General features: G+C 44.5%; 1 protein-coding gene across 1 annotated transcript in view; it reads right to left on the bottom strand.

Moving 5' to 3' along the window:
- Positions 1 to 891: 891 nt before the first annotated feature.
- The window catches only part of LOC137308515 (dual specificity mitogen-activated protein kinase kinase 3), a 34697-nt gene continuing 15870 nt past the window's right edge, over positions 892 to 19718 (bottom strand). The window contains exons 5-10 of the mRNA XM_067977171.1: positions 11520 to 11571; positions 10247 to 10374; positions 9486 to 9563; positions 8109 to 8248; positions 6870 to 6915; positions 892 to 6773 (exon numbers count right to left, since the gene is read on the bottom strand). Coding sequence (XP_067833272.1) covers positions 6687 to 6773; positions 6870 to 6915; positions 8109 to 8248; positions 9486 to 9563; positions 10247 to 10374; positions 11520 to 11571 — 531 coding nt within the window. The 3' untranslated portion in view covers positions 892 to 6686. The remainder of the gene's footprint in view (positions 6774 to 6869; positions 6916 to 8108; positions 8249 to 9485; positions 9564 to 10246; positions 10375 to 11519; positions 11572 to 19718) is intronic.

Genomic DNA, 19718 nt, shown 5'->3' on the forward strand with positions numbered 1-19718 from the left:
GGGGGAATCTGAAGACATTTTGGGTATATTACATGCAGGCTACAACAATGCACCAAGATATGGAGGAGCTGAGGTGACACTTGGTGGGGGGTGGGTGAGGGGTGTTACTGTACCAACAGATACCAGTCCCTGCTTAGAAACATGCTGGTTCGGCAGGTCTGACCTGCACTGCCAACTCCCGTGTTGCTCTCTGCCAACGGAAAAAAAAAACCTTTTCCCTGGAGCAACTTAGCAAAAACTTGGCTTTGCACCAGCCTGGTGGCTATGCCGCAGTGGGTGCAAAGGTCAAACAGAGTGACCGCTGGAGGTGCGCTCACATTTCAACTAAGGTGGACTTCACACCTGAATTACACTGCACGATTTGTTTCAACGCAAAGCCGAAAGCTATTGTGCATCGACATGAACTGTGCACCATAACTGGCCTAGTGGAACACTTGAGCAAAGGCCAACCAGTTTATTAACCGGCCTTCAACCTCCAATGGCTTCATCCTTGGATCAGACTCCAGAGTGTGTTACTGTACACAAGCTCTAGAAACTTGTTTTGGAGGGGGGGATAATTTTCCCTGTCTGCTATTTTGAGAGAATAAGTAGGTGCTGGTTTAAAGTGGTATTTCTCACTACACTGCATCTAGCAAAAATTATGTAAAGCGCAGCCCTGAATGTGTTTTCTTCCCCTCCCTAATGCAGGAATATGGAGGCCAATTTTATCACAGCCTGCCTGTCGACGCGGACCAGGACTTGAAACTGGGCTCGGTACCAGATGGAACAGTGCATTTACTGAGCAGTCGAGGGAATTTCTTGTCAGATTTTCTGGACAAGGAAGAAAATGGAACTTCTCATGGACTTTCGGTATACTCTAATTTTAGCAAAAGGAAGAAAAAAAATGGGGTGTTGTGTAGTTAAGAGGACTGTACATTGGGGAAAAAGAAGGGTGGGGTAGACTCCTTTAAGAGACCAGTACTCAACCTGTGTAGGACTCTTGACATGGTGTTCATAATGGTTGCAAAAAATTATCTTAATGGATATATCCTTGGTTTTTCACACCTGGCATCATTGGGTCAGCCATTGCTTGGCCATTCTGTATCATATAATCCTAATGAAAATCTTGTTGTACCTCAAGTGCTGGACTTCATGGCTGCTTCTAAGTGGGGACTGCCCAACACTATATTTCGGGGGGGGGGGGTTGCAGATTGTGAATCCACAGGGCCAGGACCTAATCCACGTATAATCTGTTGCCAGTGAAAACATTTCTTCCCACTTCCTAGGTCCTTAAAGCATAATGTAACGAGATTATAAACTTCTATATCAGATGGTGCATCCGAGTCTTTGGTCAACTGCCCATCCAACTTCCTATGTCCTATTAATATTTTAAAAGAGTGACTGAAAAAAAAATGCCAATGAGCAAGGATTCAACCTCACAACTTATCTTCAATATAGTGAACAGCAATTTGAAGGCCTGTGTACCAGGCATCTGCCCAACTGTGGAAACACCAGCATGCAACTTCATTCATGGGACATTACTTTGCCAATTCACAGCAATTTATTCCCTAAACATTCAGGGGCTCTGTCCCTATTGGTAGGTTTTATGCTGGTGAAAGGGTCTGTTAAGGCATCATCCTTTTATTCTCATGTGAGGTGATCAGAAATAATTGTCAATATTAAAAGAATGTTTAACAATATTCGATACATCATTTAATGCATGATTTTGATTTTAAAAACATTTTTAACTGCTCTGCAAATTGAGGTTTGTGCAAATAGTGTTTTCAAAACATAAAGCACATTTATATTTTTGTTTAAAACTTGCCCACCTTTCAGTCATGAAACAAAGCCACAAGTTGAACATAAGATTCCAGTAATAATGCTAACAAATGTAATACAATCCCTTGGGTCAATGAGAGATCCTCCATTTGTGTCTGGGTGACATAACAGCAGAGGTGAAATAATGAGCAGTGAAATCAGCCCAGCAGAAATTTTAAAAAACACATGTGCAACAAGCTGACCCAGCACCTGAGAGAGAAAGACAGATTAACGCTTCAGCTGGGAGCCTTCAGTGTCTTGAGTTCCAAGACTAAACCCAGAACGTCCACCATCTCCTGCAGATGCCCAGTGACCTGCTGTGTATTCACAGCATTCAAATGCCTTTCCAATGGTTGTGACAGGCAAACCAACAACTTCTCTGCCCTCTGAGTAATAAAAACAGAATCTTTATCTAGCTGACGTAGGCATGCGCAAATCACACAATCCAATGTCTAACTCTTCCCCCGACCCCGGCAAAACAAAAAGCTCGGGATCCAACAAAAAAAAGTGTACAAACAGAACCTTTTCCATGTCCACTCTTCCCATCACAAATTACCTGCTCATTCCCGAGCAAACAGATTCATCTGTTCACACCAATTCCAACACGTCACATTTACCATCCTCGATCTGGAGACATAATAGCAGTAATTTTAACCTAACCCACCCGTTGGGAACCTGATGGGATCAGGTGGAACGCTGGTTGTATGCCCCGCCCAATATTACTCTCCATTGAAGTCCGTGGAGAGTAAAATCGGGCGGGGTGTAAAACCAGGGTCGCACCCGATCCCGTCAGTTTCCCGACGGGTGGGTTAGGTTAAAACTGCCCCCAGATTTTGTTTTTCAACTCCATACAGTATGTAAACGCTGCGTAGCCTGAGGAGAGGGAAGAGAGAAGAGGACAACATGCACTGGCCACAACTTTAAATTATGCATCAAAACAAAAATACAAGTCTCAAAATGGTAACTATATCCAGCCCACATCAAGTGTGCACATTACACACAGTGGTCACTCTAATATGATCTTTGGCTAGAAGACATTTTGATTTGGTGGCAATTTGACCGTCAGAAAAAGTAGTCTTTCTCCTCTCCCCCACCACGGATGAGAATCTTTATTCTATATATTCAGACTAATGTGAGAGAAACCATTAGGAATACACATGCCCACGTGTTAGATAACCTTTGAGGTAGGCAGACGCCTGAAACACTGCACTAATCCATAATGGTTGCAAATCTGGACTGTGGAATTTCCTAGTCTGAGCATATATTAAACCTAGGGCCCCAAAAATATAGAATTTTTTTCTAAAAAAAAAATTCAATAAAAATCTTACGTAAAAGTACTTTTACTCTATCACTTCCGAGCTGAAAATCAGGTAAAATTATTCCTCTACAAGTTAATAAAAGGTTCATTCTTACTTCAGTAACTATAAACTATATACAGCTGGACACAGCCACGTTAAATACCTGTATGGTTTATAGTGTACAAAATATAAGTGTATATTGGTGAAGCTTCAAGTATATTTTCAAAATGTAAAGCTCTACACAATTTCCCAGAATTGATTACCTTTAAAACCAATGGAGACAAAAATGTGTCAAAGATTAACTGGTGAAAATTAATTGACATTTACAATAACCAGGATGTCCAGTCTGGACATTTCAGTGTGACACAAGCTTATACTGAGGAGCTCAGCAGCAATCACATTAGAAATTGTATGCGAGTCCAATCGTTAAAGTTAAATCCCCATGTAGAATTGTAAAAAGTTTTTACTTTGGTAAATTGAATTAATTTAAGTATAAAATAATATCATTGGGAATCAAACTATATTAAAAATAGCAGACTGCGACAATTATTTTTACTTTCTAATCTCCTGAAGACATTGGCCTAGAAATTGGATCGCGTTGCTCCCGCTTTACAGGCATACAACGGACGCCTATGGGTCCAATATGGCAGGCGGCACTCATTCCACATCAGAAGTGCGCTGCCCGCCATATTGGGTAAGGCTCTTGCAGAGGCGTTCAGTTTCTTCAGGTGTTTAGTAGGCAAACCAGTGGTCCGTAAAGGGACGTCAGGTGTGCTCCTCCTGGCTCCACATTAAACCCGTGGGCCGTTGCCAGCCACCGCTCGAGCCCCATTCTGACTGCCGCTTCACCCCCACCGGAGTCTCCTAAGGACCTCGATCGGTTATTAGAGCTGGCTGATCTTGCTGCCACCTTCCCCCCACCCAAGCGGCCGCAACTCGCCAGTGATAAGCGAATGAGGCCGCGGACCAACTTGCCGCAGTCATGCCACCCGCCTCAGTACTCAGTACACGCATGCAGCGTGGCCTGCACTGGGATTGAGATCCAATTTCTAGGCTGTTGACTCGTGGGGGTACGATTCTACAGGCGCCAGTTACCTTCCAGGATCTCACCCAAGTGTGAGCCTTGATGGTGAGTGTTGGCAGGTTATTTGACTGCAGAGGTATCACAGTCGAGCCTTCCTGCCCTCACCCAATCTTCACACATTCACATTTCCAGGACAGGTCACCCTAAAGCCATCAGTTGTGGAACCCCAGAGCTGCTGAGGCCAATTACAGCACCTCTGCTGCAATAAGTTAACTCAGCATAACATGGCAATCGGGCCTGGAACCATCCTGGTTTAAGTACCCACGAGATAAATTCTCTGAGCCATCCTAGACCCCATAACTGTAGCATATTAATAAGCTAATATCAAAAAGTGTTCATGAACTTGTGAGCACTGATTCCTAAAAGGACTCAACTGTATAATAAATGGCGCCCCCATCACCATCCTTGGCTGCGATTAGTTGACTCAGCACAGACCAGGCATTGAACATGGGATCTTCCCAGTCTATTTGGCTCAGTTCCACACTGGGCAGTGCACTTAACAACAGAGTAACCGAGGGAGCTATGCAGTGTATTTCTAAATTCTACTTGATGTATTTCAATGGTCTGAGATTGTTTTATTCCCAACAATAGACTGCTGTATAAATTTGCATCTGTCTTTTTTTTAAAAAAGTCTTGAAGTATAGTTGTGTAGCTTCCACATTACACCAATGTGAGTTATAAAGTATGCTTAAAAACAGGGATTTTTCTTCTGCACAGTTTATACAGGCCATTGTATGTTGATTTGCATATATTTTATCACGTTACAGCACTGTTACAGTACGTGCAGCCACCATTTGTGCAGTCAGAAAAATAATGAAAAAGGCAGCACAACAATGGCAGCTCCTCACAGAATGTACCCAGTCAGTGGCTTCTCGATGTAGGTCTTAAAGTGCAAAGGACTATATAAACTCTGCAAGGACCTCGAAACACTTATCAACGTTTATAAAACAAGGAGCAGACGTAACACAGCTTGGCGCAATAAAATGGCGCACGTGACAAGAGTGATGAGGTAGGAATGACTCTTTCCCAATTACCTCCGAACATCTTTTTATAAAGTTGGGAAATCCCAAATTTCAATTCCTGAAGGAGGTTAGGATCCAGTTTGTTCCCATTCCAATATTGTATTGGGGAAGGAGAGGGAGGTATATTTTGCAGGTCACCATGGAGTTTTATTTAATTTCTTTCTTACATTTTTTTTTGCACTCCCCACCTATGCTGCACTTCAACAACCCCCCATCTCCTTTACCCTTGTACATCACACAGTATTTAGATAACTGGATGCCAAGTCTACACCAACGTGGGTGAATAGGGAGTGTGCTGGAATACCTGAGGGCAAACCCGTCCTCCTATTTTCCGTGGCATGTGGAAGCATCTGGCCTCCACTTAGCACTTCCCTCCACAAGGTGTGAGGTGACTCCCGTGTGGGGACAGAGGGAATGAACCCTCATCGCTTTATTCTGCAGCACAACATGGCATGCTGCCCCAGAATTCCTTTGTGGAAATTTTTGCCATAATATTTTTGAAATACATAATTTGCCCTGACCCAGATGTTCTGATTGCTATCAAGATGAATTACTTATTGTGTGAATACATATTGTTAAATTCAACAAAAAAAAGGATGGTTTTGAGAGGCGAGGGACAGGTTACCAAGATTAGAAAACTTGGCACCATCACAAGAAGAAACACCAACCTTAAGACACCATTTAATTTGGTAACCGTGCAAGTTACATTGTCTGGGGAGATCTTTCCTCATTTACTATGTAGGATTGCCATTAAATCGTGCACCTCTTCACAGCCGGTTGTATTAATTATGCTGGTTTTCACAGTAACTGGTCTACTTCAAGGTCCTTGCAGATTTCTGAAGTGCTACACGTTTAAGCCCCATCAGTCACACTCAGAATGATAAACCATGCAACAACAAAAAAAAAGATAAATATAATCAAGAGCATATGTGTCTGTCAAAAATAAGAACTTTTTTCTTTTTCTGTTCTTTACAACCAGGACTCTTTCACTTAAATATATACAAACGGCCAACGCTAATCTGACCGGGAGTGGAATTACCAAGAGTTTATGGCTACTTGGGCTTGGATTGAATGTTAACCTAATAGAGAGAAGCAAAGAACATGGTCTGGAACAGGGACAAAAGACCATATCATCTCCAGGCCAGGCTTGCACTGGGAGAGGCAATAGCTGGGCTCTTCTCCTCCCCGCTTACCCCCAACGGAGGTGCATCTGGGTTTGGATTTGCGTATAAATAGCAAGTCCTGCTTTTGGATGTTACAGCTGGTGTCAGCCTAGGTTTAGTCACAAAGGTGCAAACAAAAGCCTCTCAGAATCTTTTGAGTGTAGCACAGAGATTTGTGACTGGCACAGAGCAACTTGCACAAACGGCCATAAACTCAACTGCCTCTTCTTAATAACTAGGTTCACTCTTAAATAGAAATCCCATTGGATGATAAGTGAGAACAAAAAAGGAATCAATGTTGTATTTATAATTCACTCAGACGTCAGATAGGGTCATCTCCTAAAACCTCTTTTACAAAGGAGGCCACATCTGTTTCGTTGGCATCATGTATTTTGAAGAAGGGGTGTTCCTGTTGGAAAAAAAAGGAAAATGTACACATGAATAAGACTGGTAATTGCAACCCACACATTCAGAATGCAAATGTCAGAAGTGAAGGACTTCTCACCATAAGGTCAATGTAGTTCATTCGATCTATGGGGTTTTTCTTTAAACTAAAAGGAGGAACAGGAATAAAATCAGAATTGGATATCTCAACATTAATAATGCTAGTATGTGCCATGGGGTGGCATGATGCTGTTTCACACTGATAATTCCGTTATGTTCCCTATCTCGCCCCCTCCCTATCTCTATAACCTCCTCCAGCCTTACAATCCTCCAAGATCTCTGTGCTCATCCATGTCTGGCCTCTTGCGCATCTCTGATATTCATCACTCCACCACTGGCGGCCATACTTTCAGCTGCCTAGGCCCTAAGCTCTGGAATTCCCTTCCTAAATCTCTCCACCTCGCTACCTCTCTCTCCTCCTGAAAACCTACCTCTTTGACCAAGCTTTGGGTCACCTGTCCTAATATCTCTTTATGCGACTCGGTGTCAAGTTTTGTTTGATAACGCTCCTGTGAAGCACCTTGGGACATTTTACTACATTAAAAGGCGCTGTATAAATGCAAGTAGTTGTTGTTTAGTAAATTAATTTGGCTTTAAATCCTAAACCAAGGTCTTGTGCAGGGTTATTCTGCCACTTCTGGAATGCATGAGGATCTTTTGGTGACAAGGGTTGGAACCAGTAGCGGAAGTGAACAAAAGGGTTTTCTCTTTATTATCCTGGGTATACCAGCAAACATATCTAGATATCAGGGCACGTGTCAACACTCAAGAACATAGAACGAGCGAGAGCTCACCTATGAGTAGCTAGAAACACCGATGCTAAAAATATGTCTAGAATAAATTAAGTCATCATAGCAACATCACCTATAATCAATTCACTATTTGGGAACTATTGATGGTGATAATATTTTCACATTAGTACGAACAATACGACTACTTCTCTCCTCGCCCCAAGTTTGCTTTAAGAGATGAAAATTAATTTTAATATCAAACTATACCTTCTCCAGAGAACTCGAGCAAATTTGAAACCGGAAAGGCCCATGAAGTGTAATTGATTGTACGTATTTAAGGAGCTTACTTGGTCATCTCATTTAAAAAACAAAAAACAATGACATTTAATATTTGTGAAATATTACACTAAACTTGCCCCCCCCCCTCTATTTATAATTAGACGTTGCCTCCCCCAAGAAGTCAAGCAACAAGAACTGGATTTACTCACTTTTATAGTCTGGCCTGTTTAAAAATCCCAAGGCAAGAAGTGACACTTAAACCTGCTCACATACTTCACAGCCTTACTTACCACTGCGCTGTGAAATCCACAAACTCCTTGGAGAAGCGGTCTGCGGGTAATTGTGGGGAAGGCTCTTCCACAACCTGCTTTAGCTGTTGGAACGGTGTCCCCCAGGATTCATAGGGAAATCGTAGGATTGCTAATTCAATCTGCAGCAATATTAAAAGATTAAAATCCTTTTTTTTTTAATATATACACGAATCGAATAATTAACTGCAACTCTGCAGAAAAAACAAGCCACCACTCTGGGCTTTGTCCTACCAGCAAAGGTGTCTCTGGTACATGTATTAGCGACAGCAACAGCAGTCTAACTGCACTCATATCTCTGATAGGAAATGGACCCTTTAATTTAATAATACAGCCCTTTCTTGTTATATCAGCAGCTACCATTCCACGATATCTTACCTACGTGACAAGCATCTTTTCATTATGTTGTCAAAGTACTCACAGAACCAACAAGGCTGGTCAGGAAGAAATGGAGTTTGAAAGCATGGAGATCACAGAGAGGATTTACATTTTTTTGGGCAATTATTTCACCCTTTGTCTCTCCTCTTCCACTGCAGCCCTCCTGTACCTAATCCAAGTGGCCTCTCTTCATGTCTGAGCCTAGCTGATGAGCATCAGCAGGCTATTCAATTACAGGCTAGCCGCTCCTTTCCTCATCCATGCACATCCAACAGCAGTGATTGGATGGTGAAAAGGAGCAAGAATCCTGACTTTCCCAGACCAGGAATGCTGAGGAAAAAAGTGTAGTGCTCTGACTGTTTCCCTGGCTGAGATCCCCTAGCTCAGTACAGACAGGGTATCAAAGCATTGGCGTTCTGATCTGTATGGCTTAGTACTAGACTGGACAGTGCATTTATCCACATGGCCATATTTTAAGCCTACTGTGAAGTGGAAGAGCTATAAGGATAGATGAGAGTTAAAAAGTTTAAGAGAAGTTGATTAATGGAAGGTACTTTATCAAGATATATAAAATATTAAATGTATCAATACGACAAACCCAGTTATATGTTAGGTTAGTTGTACTAGAAGATACAAACTTAATGAAAAATAAATTTTAAAACAGATACTAGGCAGAACTTCATACTGAGTGAGAGATGTTTGGGATAACCTGCAAGTTATAGACATAAGGGGTGTTCAAAATGGGATGGGAGAAAGGGTACTAGAGGGACAAGCTTTGATGAGCCAAATGATCTGTTCTCATCCCTGACTGTATTTCAGTTTCTTTGCTGTTGGAGTCAGAGGAGCTGAAGTGGGGGGAGTAGGGGGAATATTGTCTTCATCACTGTAAATACAACTTCCTAAGATCTTGTAAGAGAAGAAATTCTGGGAATGCAACCCGAGAATCTTTCCATTAATAAACTGGCTGATTTCTTTACATACCATTGTGATTCCTAAACTCCAGACATCAGACTTCACATTGTAACCTTTCTGGTTCAGATCAGGGTTAATCCTCTCCGGCTGTAAATTTAATAAACACACACACCACGATCAACTGGTAGGAATGCATGGTGCAAATTATCCCTCACCATTGAAAAAGGAAGTGCGTGAATTGTGTTACAGAACCATTAGAGCTCAACTCTGACTGAAGCTGCAAAATCCAGTAGGGCTAACTCTTATTTTTGAAGGTATCAAGGCTCACAACTTTCCCTTCTCACTCCTGGATTCATGGATGCCATGTGCCACCAAAAACAGGTCATATTGGGCACAGATCCACGGCAGCAAACCACCTGTAATTGATTAAACACTAAACTGGTAACCTTATCCTACATAGCAATCACTATGTAAAGCACTTAAGAAACATTTCAACACAAAAGGTGCTCTATAAATACAAGTATTGTTTATTCTTACATAACCTTAAGGGTGACCAGTGTGAAAAATGGAAAATTCACATCGAAGTGGTGGGGGGGGGGGTCTTCTACGGAGGTTGGGGCTAGGGCACACTGCTAGGGCAGTGCAGAAGGAGCTTTACTTTACACCACCTGAACTGAGAGCATTTGATGCCCAAGTGGGCAAGTGTCCCATCCACAGCGTTGACACCCAGCACATCGATGAGTACAAAAGCTAATTGAAAAACATACAGCAACCTTGGCTGATATAAACACTGGAGGATAAGAGAGACATAATTCCAAGTTTTTACTCACAGCCATGTATGGTTTGCAGCCTGCATCCATCGTCTTGGCAACAGAGTCTACCAGATACCCACTAATGCCAAAGTCGCACATTTTCACATGCCCTTCTTTGTTGATAAGAACATTTGAAGGTTTCACATCTGTAAAGGGTAACAAGTGAGAAATACCAGTTACACAGATAATTATTTCAGTATCAATATGCTCGCCTGAGAAGAGGGGGGTGGGAAAAAGTAATCCAATGTCAGTGTTGTGTAAGTATTAGGACTGAAATTTCATGAAATGTGGGACAAATCACAGACCTATTTAAAATCAGGAGAATATATTGACCCCTGGGTCTTGTTATTGTTTACCTAGATACTGGCCAGGTAAAGGCACACTCCAGACTGTACAGGACATGAGATCCACTTGGAATGTTTGGTGACACTAAACCAGAGTAGATTATTTAACCTAAATACCGAAAAAGCAACAGCAAGATGCATCAATACACATTTTGCAAGAGGATTTTGTTCATTCAAAAGGAAATATTACAGGCACTTTCGCCAACTGTGCACATCTTTTGTATTCTGTTTGATAATCAGCCAAAGTCTGTCTACTCAGAGCACTGATTCCCACGCTTTATTACTGGTTCTACCTACCACAGAACCAAAAATCAAAGGCAAAGAGCAAAGATCAATGCTATAGTGCACAGAGCATTTGTGTCCTGCTCTCACAGCCTGCTACAAAGTTAAACAATGGTTTTGAAACGGGAGCTATTTTCAATTCTGAAATTAAAATCTAAAGGATGAGGCTATTATGGGACATTGCAGCTTTAGTTGGGCTTGATTTCTAAAAGTTTCCATTAACTCTCCTCTTTCCTCAACTCCAGGAAGCAGGTAAAAGGTGTAATTTTGAATTGAGCAGTATGTCGGTGTTTCAGTGCAGTGATAACACAAGAGTTGTCACAGAATGGTACCATGCTTTGGCCAGATCCTTCCCCACAGTAACAGAGTCAGATAGTCAATACAGACCACCTTAACACAACTCTAACTACCAGCTGCATGGCAGCATTGAGAGGCTGGGATTTGGTTTGTGGCTGTAAGGCACCAGAGGAAAGAAAGAAAAATGACTAATAAACATTGCAGGTGCCACTCAAAAGCTTTTATAAAAACTCCAAATTAATGGCACAGTCCATTGCTGCTACAAAAGCACCTGGCTGCCACCTACTGCAGTGAACATTTTTGCCCTTAATGGACTTGAACACCACATGCTTCACCCATTGCCTCTTGTCTGAAGTGGTAGCACTTACCTCTGTGAATCACAGATAGCTTGCTGTGCAAATGTTCTAATGCTTTTACAATCTGCAAAGAAAAAAAAATAATCACAAAATCAAACTTGACTTTCCATACGTACTGCAATACTGTCAACAATACTACGCAGACTTTTCAAAAAGGTGTACACATTCCTTTCTCTGTAAAATCACAGAAATTTTTTTTATTAAACATTATAAACTAATGACTGGTCTGACAAAAGGGTCGCTATTTGAAATGTTAACCCATCTTTTCTCTTTGACCTGCTGTGTATTTCCAGCATGTTCTGGTTCATTTCAAATTTCCAGCATTTGCAGTTTTTCCTCTTTTTATCCCTTAAACATACCCCTCCATTTTAAAGAGGCGCCATCTTTGTTACCAAGGAGATAATTACAGCCATGCGACATTTTCACCACAAGCAAGTGACGTGATGGCACTTTTTTGTCACACCCGGAGACAACTTATATGTCATTGCAATGCAGCATTTATGATGCATATTTTTCTGTTTGTCGGCAGTTGATGAGCTAATCATGGATTGCTGAGCGACTTTAGGTTCTGAGTGGGAGAAGGAAAGCTGTCCAGCACCTGATTTTAGTGATATCAGTAGGTGCGTTAAAATATGCCTCTCAACACCTGCAAAGCAGGCCAAACAATATGGAGTCACGTTAAGTAAAGCAGAGTAGTGCTTGTTAAGTGCATCAACTATCCATTTAAACCCCTGAAGCAATGCAGGGGAGAACTAGTACTTTGGGATTTTACAGCATTAAATACAGGAGGTTAAAGAGGGTGGGCTAACAACAGAGGAAGGGGGTCATTGTGACTTTGTGGGAGTGTAAAATAGGTGATAGCATATCGGCAGCTCATTTTACATCTCTCTCAATTTTTATTTCCATTGAAGTCATCGGAAGAGATGTAAAACGGGCGGCCAATTCGCTATCACCCGTCTTACTCCTTCGCACAAAGTCAAAATTACCCCTGAAGAGTTTAGATCTGCTCGCTTTTTTCTTGAAGCAGCAGCTAATGGCTTTAAAAACCTATTAACTATTTTTAAAATGCTTGACAGACATATTTAAAAGTGATGCACATTATATGAATTTTGCAGGAAGAAAATGACATAGGAACAGGAGTAGACCATTTAGCCCCTCAAGCCTGTTCGGTTAATGGGATCATGGCTGATCTGTGACCTAACTCCATGGGCATGATTTTAGCCTGGAAAAACAGGTGGGTTTGGGGCAGGGGCAGTAACAATTGCAAAAATCTAAAACCCATCTCCAATCCGCCCATTTCTGGTTTTCACGGGGGCGGGATGAGGGGGAAACCAACCCGATCTTTGGAGGCGAGTCGGGCATTAGAAGCTTTTAAGGAGGCTGCAGGCCTCCATTTTCAAAGCTTTTTTGATTTTATCCCCTGGGGGCCTGGATTCCTCGGCCTTCTCCTTCACGCCACGTGAGAGGAGGCGAGAAGGCCTGAAACTGCAGCTAAGCACCTTTACAGCACAGCTTGTGGGCCCGGAGGAACAGGAGTGTTTCCCCTAGGCCCAACAAGCCTACCTGCAGCGACCATGATCTCTGACCCCCCACCACGATCTCCGACCCCGCGATGACCCTCCCGATGACTGACCCCCCTTCCCCCCATGACTGACACCCACCTGTGACCCCCCCCCCCCCCGCCCCCCCCCGAATCTAACACTTACTTGATCACGTCCTCTTCCTTCTTCTTCTCCCGTCCGACTGAGGTCAGCCTGTCAATCAGGCTGGTCTGTCGGGTGAGAAAGCAGCAAAAAAAAAATCGACGTCCTTACATCCATAGGTCCGGGTTTCCCGTCCCCCCGCCCCCTTCCTGGATCCGGGCTAAAATCATGCCCCATATACCCCCCTTAGCTCCATATCCCTTGATACCTTTGGTTAACAAAAATCTATCAATCTCAGATTTAAAATTAGTAATTGAGCTAGCATCACCTGCCATTTGCCGAAGAGAGTTCCAAACTTCTACCACCCTTTGCGTGTAGAAATTTTTCCTAACTTCACTCCCGAAAGTCCTGGCTCTAATTTTTAGGCTATGTCCCCTAGTCCTAGACTCCCCAACCAGTGGAAATAGTTTCTCTCTATCTACCCTATCAGTTCCCCTTAATATCTTGAAAACTTCGATCAAATCACCCCTTAATCTTCTAAATTCCAGGGAATACAACCCTAGTTTGTGTAATCTCTCCTCGTAATTTAATCCTTGGAGTCCGGGTATCATTCTAGTAAATCTACGCTGCACTCCCTCCAAGGCCAATATTCTATTTAGGTCCTGAAAGTTCAGACAAACACAGACACCATTTCAAATGCAGTTTCATGTACGTCATTACTCTGCAGTTCTGAAATGGTATGTGGCACAGACACAAGGCACTGCTGTAATGTGCTGGAAGTTCCATGTAACCTGAACTCAGACAGATACCACTGCAATTCCCTAAGTGTTGGCAGATTCATTCTTTTATACATGCATTCACAACTTTGCCACAAATAAATAGTGAGCAGAGAAAACCTTCTCCCAAGATGTTCAAACACACAAACACAATGGCCAAACAAGGGCGGTTCTTCAACACCGATTACATAACCATGTTAGCATTTGACCTCTAAACTCAGGAGTAACTCCCAGCAGAGCTCAACACATCCAAGCTATTTTCTTCTGAAACTTTCAAGAGATGGAAATCAAGAGTAACCAGGAAACACTTTTTTCTGAACAGTGCTGGCTCTAGATATTATCTAACTGCAGATCTCAATTTAATTTGAACTGACATTTTCTGACGGGATATACCTGAAGGTAAACAAGCACTTTGACGGGTAAGTAACCAGCAGGGTGGAAACAATTGCATATTATGTAACTGCTGGACTGGTTAGCTCAGTTAGTTTAGAACGTGGTGCTAGGAACGCCAAGGTGGTTGGCTCGATCACTGTACGGGCTAGTAATTTTAGGGCTTCTCCGATTGCTCAATGGGCAAGTGGACTGTCCAATGTGAAACTGAGCCATACGGATCGAGATGGTCCCAGGTTCGATCCCCAGTCTGTACATAGGTATGGTAGCATAGTGGTTATGTTACTGGGCTAATAATCCAGCATGTGTAAAGTCAAATCCCACCATAGCAGTTTGCGAATTTGCATTCAGTTTAAAATCATTTCTTGGCTGCGGTTAGGGCTTTAACATCAGACAGTGGGATTTAGTTTTCAGCATTTTAGTATATCTTAACAGTTCAACTAATATATCCCTGCAAATTTTCCCTTCTCATAACTGCGGAGCCCACGCACACAGAATTATGGAGGTTTATTTTCCCCACTAGCACTGTTCCCGTATGAATGCTTAACATGCTCGTACCAAATCTCTCTATGTGCTCTTTTAAACCGGTGTTAACCTGTTTACTTTATCAATATAAAGGCTATGTTAAAAACCCCAGAGGGACTTTGTACAAGTGTATTAAGCACTCGTACAGATACAACACTGGTCGGAAAGTATACCATATCAAGACATCAATCTGAATAAAGTGCATGTCGTGCTGTTTGCTACTAAACTCTATGCTTGCAGCAGTTCTCACAAATTAATCTGTGGTATGTTGAGGTATTGCTAAGCTACCACGATAAAATTAGTTACATGAGCCCTTCTGAATCACGATGCAGGTACACACTAGGGTAAAATTATATATAAGAACATAAGAAATAGGAGCAGGGGTAGGCCATACGGCCCTTCGAGCCTGCTCTGCCAATAAGATCATGGCTGATCTTCGACCTCAACTCCACTTTCCTGCCCAATCCCCATATCCCTTGATTCCCTTAGAGTCCAAAAATCTATCAATCTCAGTCTTGAATATATTCAACGACTCAGCATCCACAGCCCTCTGGGGTAGAGAATTCCAAATATTCACGACCCTCTGAGTGAAGAAATTCCTCCTCATCTCAGTCCTAAATGGCCGACCCCTTATCCTGAGACTACGTCCCCCTAGTTCTAGACTCTCCAGCCAGAGGAAACAGCCTCTCCGCATCTACCCTCTCACAATCTTATATGTTTCAATGAAATACTTTCTTCCTGAAACATCAAGGGCACGATTTTAATCTTTGAAGTCCGGGTGCATTGGGGCAAACAAAATCGGGCATTTCCGGAGCGGGAAGGAATCCCGGCTCCAACCCGCTGAAAAAACGCACACAACCCAGACCCATCTGGGTGCATGCGGTTCACAGACCCGGATGTCCCGCTGGCAATTAAAGCCGGCGGGACACTATTTAAACCAGGAATTAAACAACTTAAGGTACTTGAAATCTTCATTAATGTAGTTAATCATGCTGGGAAGCAGTTTCAACGCTGCCTTAACGTCTTTCCTGTGCTGTGTGAAGCACGCTATGGGAAACTAGGCGGATTGCAGCCGGCAGCCATTTGAACATTTAAATCCCTGTTTGACAGATGGGGACAAAAGGTGAGTAATTGCAGCAGGGCACTCAGTTCTCAGACAAACTTTTGGCTTGGAGTTCTGTGTGTTTAGACGGGAAATTCTTGGTTCACACTCAGAATTGTTCTGTTTACACATATTTAACTACTTTTTGGACCCCCTCAAGCTGACATCAGGATCGCGATGGCTGCATTCACGAGTACATCCGAGGACGAGCAACATCACCATCCTCACCAGGCACGGCGTGCACTTCTGCCACTTGCAGCTCCACAACACAGTGCTGCACCACAGGGACCTGCGCAAGAGCACAGAGGGGAACAACAGAGGGAGCGACGTTGCAGGAGCACGACCCTCGTCAGAGGGTTGATAGACCAAGGCTCAGCTTCCCGGACTTCTCTGAGGAGCAGTGCATATGGAGCATCAGAGTGAGTCGCCAGGTGGTCGCAGACATCCGCAGCCTCCTTCATGCCGAACTGCTCCGGGCTGGGCCTGGTGGCATCGCATTGCCTGTGGCAGTTAAAGTGACCACTGCCCTCAACTTCTTCGCTTCCGGATCATTCCAGGGCGCAACCGGGGATATCGCCGGGGTGTCACAAGTGCATAAAACAGGTCACCAATGGATTGTTTCACAGGGCGTCCCACTACGTCAACTTCCCCATGGATGACCTCAACCAGACGGAGAGGGCAGTGGGTTTCCACTCTGTGGCTGGCTACTCATGGGTACAGGGTGCAATTGATTGCACGCATATAGCAATCAGAGCACCTCCACACGAGCCAGGACTATTCATCAACAGAAAGGGTTATCACTCCATCAACATGGAGCTCGTTTGTGACCTCCGGAAAAGATTTCTTCACGTGTGTCAGATTCCCTGGCAGCTACCATGAATAATTCATTTTGAGGGAATCCAACAACCCAGCCCTCTTCCACACACCAAACAGCCTTAAGGGATGGCTCCTCAGAGACAAGGGATACCCCCTGCACACGTGGCTCAGGACACCAGTGAGAAACCCCATCAGCGAGGCACAGCGTCGATACGACGACAGTCACATCACCACCAGGTCTGTAATTGAACATGCAATAGGACTGCTGAAGATGCGATTTGGTGCCTGGTTCAGTCTGCGGGAGCACTTCAATACGCACCAGCGAGAATGGGTCGGATTATAGTCGTCTGTTGTGTCCTGCACAACATGGCGCAACAGAGGGTGATACCGGTTGATGAGGCCCCATACCCTCATCCAGCATCCACATCTGCAATCAACATTGAGGAGGAGGAGGAGGAACCCATCGGCAGAGCAGCAGCTCACCTGGCTGCTGGAGAGGCCAGGGAGTCACTAATATTTGAACGATTCTCATAACGATTCTGCAAAGTGAGGATAGTCCAGTCTTGGAAAGAGCAGCACCGACACCAGCGGGATCCCCCCGCCCCGCACAAAACAGTCCTACAACTACACCTACACCTACACCCACTGGATGGCATCAAGTCTCACCGTTCATGATGAAGCACATGAAAGGGCGCTATCACAAAAGGCAGTCAAGAATGGGCAAGATGTGGCAGTAGTGATGAGAATGATAACATTTAATGTGAATTTAATAAAAAACAAATATAAATGAAAAACATGACAGTCTGTCAGACACCCTTGTGCATACCCTCTGTGATCACAAAACTTTAGCCTTTCGCTTCCTACAATTTCTACGTGGTGCATCCCCTGTGGCTGTAGCAGAGATAGCGGCAGGTTGCTCATGTTCATGCCCTACTGTTGAGATGCTTTTGGCCTACGCCCTCTGGGTTTTGGAACCCTTGAGGGCCCCGCCAAAGGCTGCTCCACCTGTACCTGTGCAGGGGCAGACTCTGCCACCTGCAGAGCAGGCAGCATTGCAGTTACTGGTTAAGGGGGGACAACGGGTGAGATGCTTTTAGTGGTGTCCCCACTTCCATGTCCCCTTTCGCCATTGTCCCTCTTCTGGGCCAGGCCCACATCACCCTACCACCCTGCTGGACAACAGCTTAGAGGACATGTGTGATGCCTTGGAAGCCCAGTTTAAAAGTTTCTGTCTTGTGAGACGAATGTTGTTCACCCTGAGTCTGTATGGCCATTGTCAGGGCCTGAATGGACTCATTTGTGAGGCGTGCTTGAAACTCAACGGAGGCTAGCCTTCTCTCCATTGCAGACATTCCCGCACTTACCTGAGACACTATCCCAGACATTCCCTCCCGTATCTGTGCCACCATTCCACTAATGCAGGAGTTGGACTCCTCCATCCTCACCGCTATTGTGCAGAGTGCACGTGGCTCCTGTTCCAGTACCTCACAAATGTGCTGCTGTTCCTCGATCATTCTCCTTTTAAAGGATGGCCCCCGGGGTTCAGCATCTGCGCCCAGCTGTGTAGAGCCTGGAGAGGAGTGCGCCCACCGACGCAGACACTCCACAGCTGCCCCTGCCACCAGTGTCTTCTTGTGCTCACGTGTGTGTGGTGACTCACCAGGTACCAACCCAACTAACTGACTACTAGGACCCAACGAAGTGTGAGTATCTGCGCTGGTGGATGGCTCGCTAAGATGTGATGGTGCGCCCTCAGAGGCCGGGAGCTCCTCTGAGGAATCGCCCTCTCCCGTCACTTCGGTCGCTGAAGGGCCTGGAATAGAACAGAAGGCAATATTAAGCATCAACGCAGACGTGTCATGTTGCAATGAGCATACTGAGGTGTTCAATATGCCAAGCATTGTTAACATCAATTCATGTTGTGTGTGATGAATGTTAAAGTTGTGTCACCAGACGTTTGTGGGGTGCCAGTCTAGGCATCCCCGACAGACAGGCACTCGAGGGTGTGGTTGATCTGTCGGGCCTCCTCCTCCGCCTCTGAGGGGACCACTATTTGTTGTGGTCCCCCTCCAGTCCTCGCCCTCTCGCATGCATTTTGCGCTCTCTTCCCCTACAAGGAAAGAGTGAGGGAGGGTGAAGTGGTCAGCCGATGAATGCATTGCTTTGGGTGAGGCTGACCATGAAAACATTGCATCAGAGGGTGAGTATGAGACAGAGACATCACATTGGATCAGGATTGGGGTGAGTGGTAGTGGGGGGGGTCACAAATGGGGAGGTGAGGAAGTGCAGGTAAGTTGACGATGAGCCTTAAGTGGGTGTGCGGAGTGATGTGATGGAGTAGTCTTGGCAGTGCAGAATGATGTGGTGGGGGGGGGGGGTTGGGGGGTGATGGGTGATGTGCAACACGGAATGCAGGAGAATAAGTAAGTGTACTCACTTTTGCTGACCTAGTTAGCATCCTGCAATGGACCCAAGTGCGGCAGATGTTGCTGCTGCTGGTGACCTCCTCTGCCACCTTGAGCCAGGCCTTCTTGGTGACATAGGCAGGGCACTTCCTCCTGTCGGCCGAGTAAAATAGTTCCCTCCTCCTCCTCACCCCGGCCAACAGCACCTCAAGTGAGGCATCATTGAATCTTGCAGCTAGCTTGCCCCTCTGCTGCTCCATTTGCACGCTTGCTCCTTACTCCAGCAAAAGCCGTTGGTACAATGGCCCTTTAAATCCAGACACTCCAGCTGACAGCAGGTCATGCGGGTGCGCAGTCTGCCCGCTGCGCAGCTTTTGCACGACAAACCCGGAAACAACGTTAAGGGACATCAATTAAGTCTCTATCACGAGAGGAACGGTAAGATTTTCTTTTCGCGTTACCCGCGTGTCCATTGACCCCCCCCCTGCTGCCATCCCGCCGGCATTTTGAAATCGTGCCTCAAGAGTTAAACAGAAATTAGGGACATAGGAATC

Source organism: Heptranchias perlo, unplaced genomic scaffold (genome assembly GCF_035084215.1).
Source record: "Heptranchias perlo isolate sHepPer1 unplaced genomic scaffold, sHepPer1.hap1 HAP1_SCAFFOLD_1322, whole genome shotgun sequence".
NCBI classification, from domain to species: Eukaryota; Metazoa; Chordata; class Chondrichthyes; order Hexanchiformes; family Hexanchidae; genus Heptranchias; species Heptranchias perlo.